Consider the following 14,089-nt stretch of genomic DNA (forward strand, 5'->3'; position numbering starts at 1 on the left):
ATGCCCCACCCCACCCCAGTATCCGTGTCCATTGGTTATGCTTATATGCATGCATACAAGTACTTTGGTTGATCTCTTTACCTCCCCCCATCAACTTCCCCTGCCTTCCCTCTTAGGTTTGACAGTCTGTTCAATGCTTCTCTGTCTCTGGATCTATTTTTGTTCATCAGTTTATGTTGCTCATTATCTTTAGGGCTAATTTTTGACACTGGATTCACATTCCTCCCTGCAAGAATCTGATCCATTCTCTACTAAACTCTGTTCAATCTCACTTCTGCTCTACCTGTCCCCTCTGCTTTAGCCAGGCTGGCTGCCTGCCTTAGCTCTAGTGATTAATGCCCTTATTCCCTGATGCTAATCACCACTGCTGGCACCCGAACACCAGCAGACTTGACTCTTGGCCAAATAGCAGAGATAAAAGCTAATTCATCCTTTAGTATTTATTGAGAATGTACCAAGCACAGGGCATAAACCACAAGTAGTTTCCAACAAGTGGCTTCATTTGGAATACATGAAATGAAATAAAGCATAAAATAGATAGAGAAAGGAAGAGAAATATCTCTGAACTTCCCAAAAGGTATGGTTCAGTAAAGTTTAAGTCTAAAAATATATAAACTAATATGATATAATCAAGATTAATAAACAGATAAAGGCTAAAACATGCATCTGATGTACTTCTTTTCTTGGAATACTAAGAACCAAAAAAGAAAGCTAAAGAACAAGTTGAGAGTGAACAATGTGTATACCCATGCATATGCATCAATGATATATTTTTCTGCTCAGACTTTTTACAAACACACCTGGCCACCTGTCATTATTTTTATGACACAAATAACAAACTACTCCTGCAAAACAGTTACTTGTGAGCACAGTTATCAATTGAGAAAACAATTTTCTGCAGGTGTAAAAATTACATTTCTCAAGAAGGAAATTTTAGGTATAGTCAGTTTACTCATTAAGCCTTTAGAATTCTGTTTTTGCTTGCTTTCTCTGAATAGGATCCTTTCATTTTGATCCACAGAAGTTAACCCTAAAGTAAGTGATTCTCAAACTTTTTGGTTCAGGATTCCTTTACACTCTTATTGAGGAGCCCAAAGAGCTTTTTGTTTATACAGGTTATCTATCATTGTATTTACTGCATTAAAAATTAAAACTAACATTTAAAAAAATATTTATTAATTTATTTAAAATAAGAATGATATAAGTATTACATGCACCCCATCAAATTAACATAAATAACATTTTAATGAAAATAATTATATTTTCCAAAATGAAAATAATTTAGTAAGAAGACTAGCGTAACATTGTTCTACATTTTTTTTTCTCGAATCACATGAAAGTCTGGCTCAATAGAAGAGAGCAGGATTCTCATATCTGCTTCTACATTCAATCTGTTGTGATATGTGGTTTTGGTTGGAATATATAAGAAAATCTGACCTCACACAGATATACAGTTGGGACAGGGAAAAACATTTTAATAGCTTTATCAGATAATTGTGGATATTCTTCTTTGATGCTACATGAAAACTCAATAAGAACTTCCTTCCAAAGAGCACACTCTGGAAAGAAGGAGAAAAGAGTAACTTCATGGTAGAGAAACCAGACAAACTCAACCTCAGATGAGCATGATCAAGGTTAACATCAACAGTGATAAGTAATATTGATAGTATGTGCCCTTGATCTGAAGTATGAAAAAAGCACTTGACCTCTATGGTCTGCCTCACAAAGCCCATAATTTCAGATTAATCATGAGAAAAACATTAGACAAATCCCAATTGAAGGACATTTTACAAAATAATTGACTAATGCTCCTCAAAATTGTCAAGGTCATCATAAACAAGGAAAGTCTGACAAACTGTCACAGCCAAAAGGAACCTAAGGAGACATGACAACTAAAAGTAGTGTGGTATCCTGGAGCAGAAAAAGGACATTAGGTAAAAACTAAGAAAATCTGAATGATATAAAGACTAGTTAATGCCCTAGCTGGTTTGGCTCAGTGGATAGAGCGTCGGTCTGCAGACTGAAGGGTCCCAGGTTCGATTCCAGTCAAGGGCACATGCCCAGGTTGTGGGCTCGAGCCCAGTAGCGGGTGTGCAAAAGGCAGCCGATCAATGATTCTCTCTCATCATCGATGTTTTTCTCTCTCTCTCTCCCTCTCCCCTCCTCTCTGAAATCAATAAAAAATATATTTTAAAAAAAGACTAATTAATGATAATATATCAATATTGGTTCATTAATTGTAACAAGTGTACCATAATAATGTTAGATATCAATAATAAGAAACTTAATTTGGGAGAATATGGAAATTCTCTATTTTCTCAAGTTTTCTGTAAAACTAAAACTGTTCTAAAAAATAGTCTATTTTAAAATTGTTTAAAACTTGACAAGAGTTTTTAAAATGTTAATTGCAATGTACAATCTGAAATAATATCAGTGTATTTTTTAAATTGTTATATTAAAATCCATGAGCCCTTCTTGCACTTTAAATGGATCTTTTGTCATGCATGATTTTGTAAAAGCATGCAATGGTTGTTAGAAAATATTGGTACAGTGAGATCTTCCAAATGTTGACATATTCAATTATACAATGTCAAAATTTTGCATTTGTTAATATCACCATCAATCTCATCAGGAAAAAAATGTATAAAAGTGGGAAGCTGTCAAGTTCATGGTGGTGGCAACAAGTCTTCCAAAATTCTAATTTTCACTTGTTTGCTCAAATGTTATCATTGGCAGCAACTATTCTTAGTTATTCTTCTTAAAGTGACAGTCTTACTTCATTCATTTTCAAGAAAATGTCTGTCAAACACTGTGAGCAACTATCTGCCAAGCCCGAATAGCCATAGTTTGTCCCTCATTTTTTTCAGGTAAAAATGGCATCCCATGAAAAAAGTGGCTAGTTCAGCTAGTGACTCAAACAATTACAAGGTGCTTTTCCTCAGGACAACAACTGTACTTGGTATACATAAGTGCTTCATGTGTCCTGCCTGCATCATGAAGAATATTAAAAGGTCATGTTCTTAAGAGGTGCTATTTAACAAAGTAATCATTTTTATTGCTTCTTCAATGACATTCTTAAATAAAACTGAATTTTATTTTTTAATAATTACATGGGCAATGAAGAATACAATATAGTTTAGTGCCACTGCCTTGATTCAGCTAAGGCTCCAGCAATTTTACCCACCATTGCTTTTGTACCATAACTGCAAACGTCACCAAGTGAAAAAGCAAACAGTGCCCTAGCATTATTATAGAGAGCTTTGACCACAAGGACTCCTCAGAACCACATTTTGAGAGCTGCTGACTTAAGTGACCATATTTCTGACGTCTCCGCCACCCTCCAATTAAGTCGAGGTGAGGAACGGACACCTGGAAGTCCATATCATATCCTCACAGATGAACCTGCTTCATTTTCCTTTTACCACTGCTCTGATAGGGAGGGGGCGACAGGGAACAGAGACCACCAGAGATACCTGCCTTTACCCTCCCACAGTTCTCTGAAAAGGGCTCCCAACCTTTTTCATATCATGGCAGGGGGAGAAAATGATATTTTTATTAAGGAGTAAAGGATGAGGCTGCCTAAGGCTTGAGGTCCCTATCTTGGAGGTATAGGCCCCATATAGCCTTCCGGAGGTCGTAGGGGTTGGTAGCTGTGCCCACTCCCAGTGGGTATGCCAAGGCACATGAGTTGGGCAGTTCTGCACTAAGGTTCTCAGTTCACCTGGGGGTGTCAGACTGGAGGATCTCTATTCCACCCCCAGCTTCATGCTGCATAAGAGGCTCAAAGCTTATTCAAATGTGTGAATTCACAGAATACCTGATTGTATTTCATGGTAGAACTGGAATTATATTAATGTAATTTGATGAAACTTATCCAGAACATTTTCAGATATAGTGTAGTAATTAAGAGCAAAGAATCTTATTCCCGGACTACGGAGAAGTTTAAAGCCCTGGCTCTGCCACTTACTAGCTGTGTGATCTTGGGAAAGTAACTTAAGAGCTCAGTGCCTCAATTTCTCCCGCTATGAAATGGGGACAATAGTGCCTACCTATTTTAAGTATAAAGTGAGTTAATATATAAAAAATACTTAGAAGGATGCCTGATAGATGGCAACGTTTGCTCTTGTTATTATGCAGGTGCTATAGGGTCTCCTAACTGGGACTGCTTCTCTGAGCATGGCAGTGTTAAATTGCAGGTTTGCAAAGAAAGCGAACTCCTGAGTTACCAATAGGCTCCATGTTAACCTATAGGATTCCAGGTCTGAAGTAACATACTGGAGCAGGGAGGGAGAGAGATGGGAGAAGAAAGGCTGTTCCAGGCCTTTCTAGTCTATTTATGGTATACATCCAGGGTTTAGAGTCAGTACCTTCTTTTACCATTAAGACACAAACAAATAAGTCTCTACCTAATATATATATAATTTTTCCCTGGGAGGGGGCCATCGGGAAAAAATAATCGTTACAGACTATCAACCCACCCATTTCTCACTAAAGGTTTTTTTATGATGGTGTCAGAAGTTGTGGCTGGGTGAGCCTGGGACTTCAAGAGCCTTCCAGAAAGCTAGAATAGGCGACTCAAAGCTGGCACTGTCCCAAATACACCAGATGACAACTTCTTTACCTTGGATTGGATTTTTTTTCTTCACTGAATGGTTTTTGGCAACTGTTTAGCATGGCTCATAAGACCATTATAACTAATTAAGAGTTCAGGTTACATCTGAAGCTGAATGATTTCAAGAGTCCTCTTCATGTAAGTATTCAATATCTGAATTGCCACAGTTATAAAGTTGCAAAGAAACAAAAGATTATCATAACAAGAAAATAGTCACAATTGAACCGACTGCATAGAAATGTAGCCTGTCTTCAAACATCCCTCACAGCTTAGTACCAGTACCTGACCCCACCCTTCACATGGGTATCTTTTGTCAGTCAGTCAATGCTTGTCTGATGTAGTAATCATCACAATTACAATGTATGTAAAGAGCACACCTATCCATGCAAAGCCACTGATCAAGGAGGATCTTGTCAACTTGAACAAGGGGAAAAAAATCAACAAAACTTTAAAGAAAGTAATTGAAATATTCACAAATTAAAAGGTTTTTAAAAAACTGATGAAATCCTGCAATATTTTTGTAAAAATTATTTCCTATGTAATTGAACAACCAAATCATAAACTTTGTCAAGAAAGTTATGCCAGAAATAGTTATTTGTTCATTGCTATTCTAGGAATCTAGTTCATAGTGCTATTATAATCCACATTTTTGTCAAATAAGATAAAATGATTTATTTTAATGTTATTTTCACTTTTCAAGATAAAGTCCCAATTAATAATCTTCTCTACTACCTCCAGACCATAGGCTGAAGATTTTGGTCCCTGGTTAGCAGCCTTTTCCTAGTACTAAGTCTCCTAAAGTCATCAGCACCTTAAAAATATATATAATGCCCAGCCCTGTGGCTCAGTGGTTGAGCTTCGATCCATGAACCAAGAGGTCCCAGTTGGATTCTGGGTCAGGGCACATGCCCGGGTTATGGGCTCAATCCCTAGTAGGGGGCACTCAGGAGGCAGTCATAATTCTCTCTCATCATTGATGTTTCTATCTCTCACTCTCTCTCCCTTCCTCTCTCTGAAATCAATAAACACATAACAATAATAATAATAATAATAATACTCTCTTATGTTTCACTTTTATAAAATATTCCTATCTATTCAGTATCTGTCCCAAGAGACCATCTTGCCTTACTACCCAGGATACAACAGGTCTTCCCCTCTCCTCACTAAGTTCCTTTTGTGAAGGAGCAGCAGCTTTGTCTTTGGGACACACAAGATTTTTCTCAAGTTTATTTCTCTGGCAAAGTACGCAAAACTTAAATGGAAGCCTTAATAGAATTTTCTCTGGAGATACTAGATTACGAGGACCCGGATAAGACTGACCCAGTAGAAGTGTGAAGGGTCCATATTTACTAACAGAGACAGACATTGTCACCCTGTCAGATGATCCTACTTGATCCTAAACCTTATTGGTTTTGAAGTGCTTTATTTCTGTAATGACAGTTGTAGATTGGATTTATCTCACTGGTTTAAAAATGGCAAATGTAGTCCCACTGACATGGCTCAGTGGTTGAGCATCAACCTATGAACCAGGAGGTCATGGTTCGATTCTCAGTCAGGGCACATGCCTGGGTTTTGGGCTTGATCCCCAGTAGGAGGTGTGCAGAAGGCAGCCAATCAATGATTCTCTCTCATCATTGATCTTTCCCTCTCTCTTCCTCTCTGAAATCAATAAAAACATAACAATAATAATAATAATAATAATACTCTCTTATGTTTCACTTTTATAAAATATTCCTAAAACTGATTTTAGTTTTGCTTCCAGCAACAGTTGACAGTTCTCTCTGTATTTCTAATTTTTGTTTTAGAGTCCAAGTGCAAATTTTGTGCCAATATCTATAAAAAGCACATGGCATATACAGATGAGTTTCCCTTAATGAGACTTTTAAATCCATTCTGACTCTGTGGATAGTATTTTAAAGTCTGAAACAGACAGAGAGGAGAATCTGAAGTATTTTAACATGTGAAAAGGCCAATGAGTCTGGACATGTCTAGATACTTACTCTTTCACACAGCTCTTCAAATGTGCAGTCGGCAATGGTTCCACAGGCTTTATTCAGCCACAGCTCTCTGCCTTGCACTTTTAGAATCCTTGGTCTAGTTACTATGGGAACATGAACAAAGACTCAATCTTGTCTGGATAATTACTATAAAATTCATCTCTTACAGATAGGAAATGCATAGCTTGATGAATAATAGCACATGATTCAACACATAAATTAGACAAAATGCTGATACAATGACTGCCACTTGAGCGTGGCATCAACCCATATACAGCAATGGAACTTATTAATTGGTCAGTGGAGATTGGGCATTGTGTTCTAAATGTATTCTCTTTCAAGAGAAATTAACTTACGTACAATCATTTTGTTTCTGAGCCAGCTCATCAAACAACTTATCCATGACAGCCTCCACATCAGCTTCACTTGTGCTACAGTGAAAAGAATAATAGAATATGAAATTAATAACACTTGAAGCCAACATCAAACAGCTGCCTGAGCCTGCTTAGCTTTTTGCCCATAAAAGAAGAGAACAGGATGTTATGTTCTAAATACAAACATTAGATTTAGAATACACTTAAAAGCAGAGAATATTAACTCTCAGGTAGATGATTCTGCCTTATTTGCATACACTGAAAGACTTCTGTGCTTCTGGCTGTTTCCAGTAATGAGACGATGCAGGCAGAGTAAATCCATTAATACTATGTGTACACAATGAAAAGAAAGGCTTCTGGCTCTCCCTTGCATGTAAAACAAGAGCAAATAGACAAGGCAGTCAAGCATCCAGCAAAGTATCCTTTGAAATCTCTACTGAGAGGGTATATGTGAAATTAAATATTGAAGCTGCTTTAAAAAAAAAAAATAATCAAGTCAAGCCACTGACTGAGAGGATCAAACATCCAGAATTAAATTACTAGCTTCGAAATACCAACGAGACCTACACATCAATACCTTTATCAGACTTAGAGTATAAGAACAATTATAAGCCACAGAGCTTTTTCCAAAAGTATCCTTGTCGAAAATTCAAGAAAACTCTTTCCTTCTGTGATGCCCACCATTGCAGTTACTATGAAGTTAGCCTCATCAAAGAATCTTTTGTATTTTAATTAGAAATCACCATATGGTTTAAGGAACCTACATATATAAATGTGATAATACTATGGCCTTTTTTCCTCTCACCTTTTTTTTTTTCAAGAGGAGTTGATAAATTAACAGTCAATAAAATAAAATAACTGGCAGAGGAAATAAATGCTGTTAAAAAAAAAACTTCAAGTGAAAATGGAATTTTATTCCAACTCTATCTACATACAAACTTAGACAGGATGACCCACCAATATGCTTGATTTTGACACACAAATCACTCTTAAATTTAGGTGTGGAAGCAATTAAACTCAATTCCGGGGATGCAAGGCTGGTACAATATCCACAAATCAATAAATATGACCCATCACATAAAAAAATTGCGAGACAAAAATCACATAATCATATCAATTGAAGCAGAAAAAGCATTTGACAAAATCCAACACCATTTCTTGATAAGAACTCTCAGCAAAGTGGGAATAGAGGGATCATAACTCAACATAATAAAAGCCTTATATGACAAACCTACAGCCAACATCATACTCAATGGGCAAAAACTAAAACCATTTCTCCTAAGAACAAGAACAAGACAGGGATGCCCACTTTCACCACTCCTGTTTGATATAGTACTGAAAGTGCTAGCCATAGCAATCAGACAAGAAGAAGAAATAAAAGGCATCTAAATTGGAAAAGAAGAAGTAAAACTGTCATTACTCACAGATAACATGATATTGTACATAGAAAACCCTAAAGACCCCATCAAAAAACTACTAGACTTAATAAATGAATTTGGCAATGTAGCAGAATATAAAATTAACAACACCCAGAATATGGCTTTTTTATTCACCAACAATGAACTCACAGAAAGAGAAACTAAAAAAAACAATCACATTTACCATTGCAACAAAAAAATTAAGATACCTAGGAATAAACTTGACTAAGTAGGTAAAAGACCTGTACTCAGAAAATTACAGGACAGTTGAAAAGAGAGATAGTGGAAGACATAAACAAATGGAAGAATATACTGTGCTCATGAATTGGTAGAATCAACATCATTAAAATGTCCATACTACGGTTGATCTCTTACCCTCTCCCACCAGCCTCCCAGCCCTCCCCGGCCTTCCCGCTGTAGTTTGACAGTCTTTTCGATGCTGCTCTGCCTCTGTATCTATTTTTGTTCATCAGTTTATAATGGTATTTATTATCCATAAATGAGTGAGATCATGTGGTATTTTTCTTTCATTGACTGGCTTATTTCACTTAGCATAATGCTCTCCAGTTCCATCCATGCTGTTGCAAATGGTAAGAATTCCTTCTTTTTTACAGCAGCATAGTATTCCATCGTGTAGATGTACCACAGTTTTCTAATCCATTCATCTACTGATGGGCACTTAGGCTGTTTCCAAATCTTAGCTATGGTGAATTGTGCTGCTATGAACATAGGGGTGCATATATCCTTTCTGATTGGTGTTTCTGGTTTCTTGGGATATATTCCTAGAAGTGGGATCACAGGGTCAAATGGGAGTTCCATGTTTTGTTTTTTGAGGAAACTCCATACTGTCTTCCATAGTGGCTGCACCAGTCTGCATTCCCACCAGCAGTGCACAAGTGTTCCTTTTTCTCCACATCCTCTCCAGCACTTGTCATTTGTTGATTTCTGATAAGGGCCTAATCTCCAAAATCTATAGGGAACTCATACAACTTAACAAAAGGAAGATAAAAAATCCAATCAAAAAATGGGAAAAGGATCTAAATAGACACCTTTCAAAAGAGGACATTCAGAAAGCCAAGAGACATATGAAAACATGCTCAAAGTCACTAATCATCCGAGAGATGCAAATCAAAACAACAATGAGGTACCATCTCACACCTGTCAGAATGGCTATCATCAACAAATCAACAAACGACAAGTGCTGGAGAGGATGTGGAGAAAAAGGAACACTTGTGCACTGCTGGTGGGAATGCAGACTGGTGCAGCCACTATGGAAGACAGTATGGAGTTTCCTCAAAAAGCTGGAAATGGAACTCCCATTTGACCCTGTGATCCCACTTCTAGGAATATATCCCAAGAAACCAAAAACACCAATCAGAAAGGATATATGCACCCCTATGTTCATAGCAGCACAATTCACCATAGCTAAGATCTGGAAACAGCCTAAGTGCCCATCAGTAGATGAATGGATTAGAAAACTGTGGTACATCTACACGATGGAATACTATGCTGCTGTAAAAAAGAAGGAACTCTTACAATTTGCAACGGCATGGATGGAGCTGGAGAGCATTATGCTAAGTGAAATAAGCCAGTCAATGAAGGAAAAATACCACATGATCTCACTCATTCATGGATAATAAAGACCATTACAAACTTTTGAACAATAATAGATACAGAGGCAGAGCTGCCTCAAACTGATTGTCAAACTGCAGTGGGAAGGCCAGAGAGGGTTGGGGGGCAGAAGGGAGGGGAGTAAGAGATCAACCGAAGGACTTGTATGCATGCATATAAGCAAAACCAATGGACATAAGACACTGGGGGGTAGGGGAAGCCGGGGTATTGTCAAGGGCGGGGAAAAAAAGGACACATATGTAATACCCTTAGTAATACTTTAAGCAATAAAAAAGAAAAAGAAAAAAAACTGTATGAGGTGGCCCACTGTGTCCAGCTTAGTCATTATTATGCCACCAGAAACAATGCCTGGGCCATAGTTGGCATTAGTAGACATTTGTTGGACGAATGTATGAATGAAGAAATGTACAGAACAGATGCTGAGTAGGTAGGAATATTTCAATTCCCAAGTAAAAGTAGTAAGAGAAAGTTTTTCTTCTTAATGAATAATAATCTGAACAATAAAGGTTTAATTTAAAAAAATGAAAGAAAAATAAAGTTTCCTAAAACTGAAGGGCATGATTTTCTAAGGTGAAAAAGTCCAATGAATTCCCAGCACAAAGAATGGGGATGAAAGCTCCATTCCAAGATACATTATCATGAAATCTCAGGAAATAAAGAATAAAGAAAGAGCCCTGGTCAGGTGGTTCCGGTAGTTGGAGCATCTTCCATACATCAAAAGGTTTCAGGTTGCATCCCCAGTTGGTGCATGTATAAGAGGCAACGATTGATGTTTCCCTCTCACATTCATATTCTCTCTCTCTCTCTCCCTCCTTTCCCTTCTTTCTAAAATTCAATAAAAACATATCCTTGGGTGAGGATTAAAAATAAAGAAAGAATATCTTAAAAACTCCAAGAAGGAAAAAACAAGTCAAATATAAAAGGTCACAACAATTCACATCAAATTTTGTAACAGCGATAATAGAAACTTGAAGATAATGGCTTAGTGTCTAAAATTTTCTAAGGGAACATTATTATCAAAATATCCATGCCCAGTCAAAGTATTAATCAAGCAAAATAAAGGCATTTTCAGACAGATGAGCCCTCCAAAAATATATTCCCTATTAGCCTTCTCAGAAAGATACTGGAGTGTGTGTTTGATCAGAACACAGAGAAGGGTTCTGTTTCTAGTGGGACCAGGTGAAGTCCGGCCCAACGGGCCCTCCTACTGATAGCAGCAATCAACTCTGGATAAAATACAAAGCGGGCGGCCTGAAGACATTGCACAGTGAACAGAAAGGGCAGACTCTGGAGGGAGCAGACACTTGGGAGACGGGGAAAACATGGGGTGAGTTAACCATTTGTCAGCTTTCAAACTGGAGACCGTAAAGTAAGTACTGCTCAGGGCAACTAAAACTCCAATGGAAAACTCACAATCCTTCTGGCAATGAGGAACCAGAGGAGTGTGGGGGTGGGAGTGGGGAAGGTGTCACCACACAGCTGGATAATCTGGGAGAATTCCAGAATAAGTGTTCCCAAGCTCCCAAAAGATATTAATCTTGAAATCCCAAGTTATTCTGTATTTATCTCAATACTTTGCTTTCAAATAACGATGAGTGTCCATAATAATAACAGTGAATCATTTTTCTATCATAGGGTTATATTAAAAGTTTCAACAGTTTTGTGTAAAACGACAATGTAACAATAAATTCATAGCTTATCACTGTGTAATATTGTGACAATATTACATATTTTAATAACATGTAAAATGATCTCTATCTGATATAGACTTTTGATAGTAGAAAATGTGAAAAGGAAATAAATTAAAAATAAAATTATTTTAAAATTTAAATACCTCATATTTACTATGTGAAAATTATTATTTTGTAAATTAAAGATTTTTATTTTTTTAATTGATTGGTTTTAGAAAGAGAAGAAGGGACAGAGACCCAGAGAGAGAAACATCAATTTGTTGTTCCACTATTTATGCATCCATTGGTTGATTCTTATATGTGCCCTGACTGGTAATCGAACCCGAAACCTTGGTGTATTGGGATGACACTCTACCCAACTGAGCTACCAGGCTAGGGCCTAAATTACAGGTTTTTAAAACACAAGCAATAACGACCTTATCTGACAGTCCTGATCTTTGCTGGTTGACAAACATTTCAGACATAAGAAAATGTCCTTTTGCAGACACATCAAATCATTAAGAGCGTGTCCTAAATCATTTCCAAGTTGGGTGTTAGGGTACATAGTGCTTCATATAAGCTCATTTCCCTAATTAATATGAATCTGGCTCCTTCTGCTTAATATTACCTCCTTAATGGCCCTTTCTCCAAATACAGGCATGTTGCGGGGTTAAGGCTTCACCTGTGAATTTTGGAGGGACACAAAACTATACAGCGCATTTGTGTAGCTCACAGTTTGGGGTTTCTGTGAATAGTGCTTCTGTGAACATTCTAGTCCATGCCTTTTGTAAGTTTTTGTATACATGCCCACTGTGTATATGAGGGTAGACCTATGTTCAGCTTAGTAGATACTGTCAGTTTTCCACAGTGGTTTTAGCAGTTTGCTCTCTCTCCCTTGCAGTGGACAAAGAGTTCCACTTGTGCCACATTCTTGCCAACACTTGGCATTTTCCATCTCTTCCATTTTAGTGATTATGGTAAATGTATTATAAATTGTTGTAATGTAAGTTGCCTCAAAGTGTTTTGGAAATGGGTGGGACATAAAAAAATACATATATAATTCAATTAATGCACCAATTAATCCAGAAGGATTTTCTTAGTAGCATGTGGATATAATATACATAAAAATTTTAAATCCATTTTTTAAAAAAATACCTAAGATCACTTGACTTTTTTAAGTAGGAAAAATACAGCAACCTTACCTTACACTGAAAATCTATACTCAGGCACTGCCCAGTGTGCTCAATGGTTAGAGCGTCGGCCCATGCACCAAAGCGTCCAGGCTTCGATTCCCAGTCAAGGGCACATACCTGGGTTGCAGTTGTGATCCCTGGTCTTCCCTCCCCTCCTCCTCCCATCTCCCCACTCCCCACTGGGTCGGTGGTTTGTTGGTAGAGGTGAGTGCAGGAGGCAGCCAATCAATGTGTCTCCACTGATGCTTCTCTCTCCTATCTTTCTCTGTCCCTCTCCCTTCCACTCTATCTTTTAAAAATCACTGGAAAAAATATCCTCTGGTGAGGATTAACAACAACAACAAAAATCTGTACTCAGAAATACAATCATGCCTGTGAAACTCTAAAAAAAAAAACACCAGAGTCAGCTAGTTTTTTAAAAAATCAAGTGTTTGGGACACAAGACCTAAGGTCAGCAATAGGTATATTCAGGAAACAAATGTACAAAAAAATACACATGGATATAGATTATAAAAAATACAAATAGTCATTCAAATTATTTTCAAATTACAAACATAAATTTAAAATAGTCTAGACCAACCAATAAAATTAGAAGAAGGGACGAAACCTGGTAGTCAATAGCAGTTGCATGAAAAAGTTACAACCTAAAGATGGCACTAAATTAAACATGATTTCTTTTTCAGTGTAAAAGGGAGCTAAAGTCAGAGTTTTCTTTTGAGGCTACCTGAATATCATGTCACACAGCATGGAAGAAAATGTTCTGTTCAGCTTTGTGTAGTTCCATTTTAACCACAGAGGCAGATCTTAAGGAAGAGTGACTTGGGTAACATCAAAATGATCAGGAGAAAACACAGGAATTAAGCTCAGATGTTATGAATCGTATCCCCTTTCCTTGCATGAGGAGAAAAACATAAGCTTCTACAACTGAGTAGTGATAAAGAATTTAAGTGACTCCCTTCAGTTCTGGGTAACTGCTCCTCAGTGAGATGCTACGTATAGTAGTCCTTTGTGCAGACAAGATGCAAAACAGATCATCAAAAGTTGAACACAATCCAGAGACAGAGAAACATCGATTGGACCATCAAACCTCAGAGAGAAGGTTAGGGGAGGGTGGGGGTAAGGGGGAGAGATCAACCAAAGGACTTGTATGCATGCATGTAAGTCTAACCAATGGACACAGACACCAGGGTGGT

At 37.4% G+C, this 14,089-nt stretch overlaps 1 protein-coding gene across 2 annotated transcripts in view; it reads right to left on the reverse strand.

Moving 5' to 3' along the window:
- The window catches only part of LACE1 (lactation elevated 1), a 157,689-nt gene that overhangs the window by 27,590 nt on the left and 116,010 nt on the right, over positions 1–14,089 (reverse strand). For both annotated transcript variants that reach the window (XM_005883782.2, XM_014531357.1), the window contains exons 9-10: positions 6,970–7,040; positions 6,613–6,713 (exon numbers count right to left, since the gene is read on the reverse strand). In XM_005883782.2, coding sequence (XP_005883844.1) covers positions 6,613–6,713; positions 6,970–7,040 — 172 coding nt within the window. The remainder of the gene's footprint in view (positions 1–6,612; positions 6,714–6,969; positions 7,041–14,089) is intronic.

Source organism: Myotis brandtii, unplaced genomic scaffold, assembly GCF_000412655.1.
Source record: "Myotis brandtii unplaced genomic scaffold, ASM41265v1 scaffold8, whole genome shotgun sequence".
NCBI classification, from domain to species: Eukaryota; Metazoa; Chordata; class Mammalia; order Chiroptera; family Vespertilionidae; genus Myotis; species Myotis brandtii.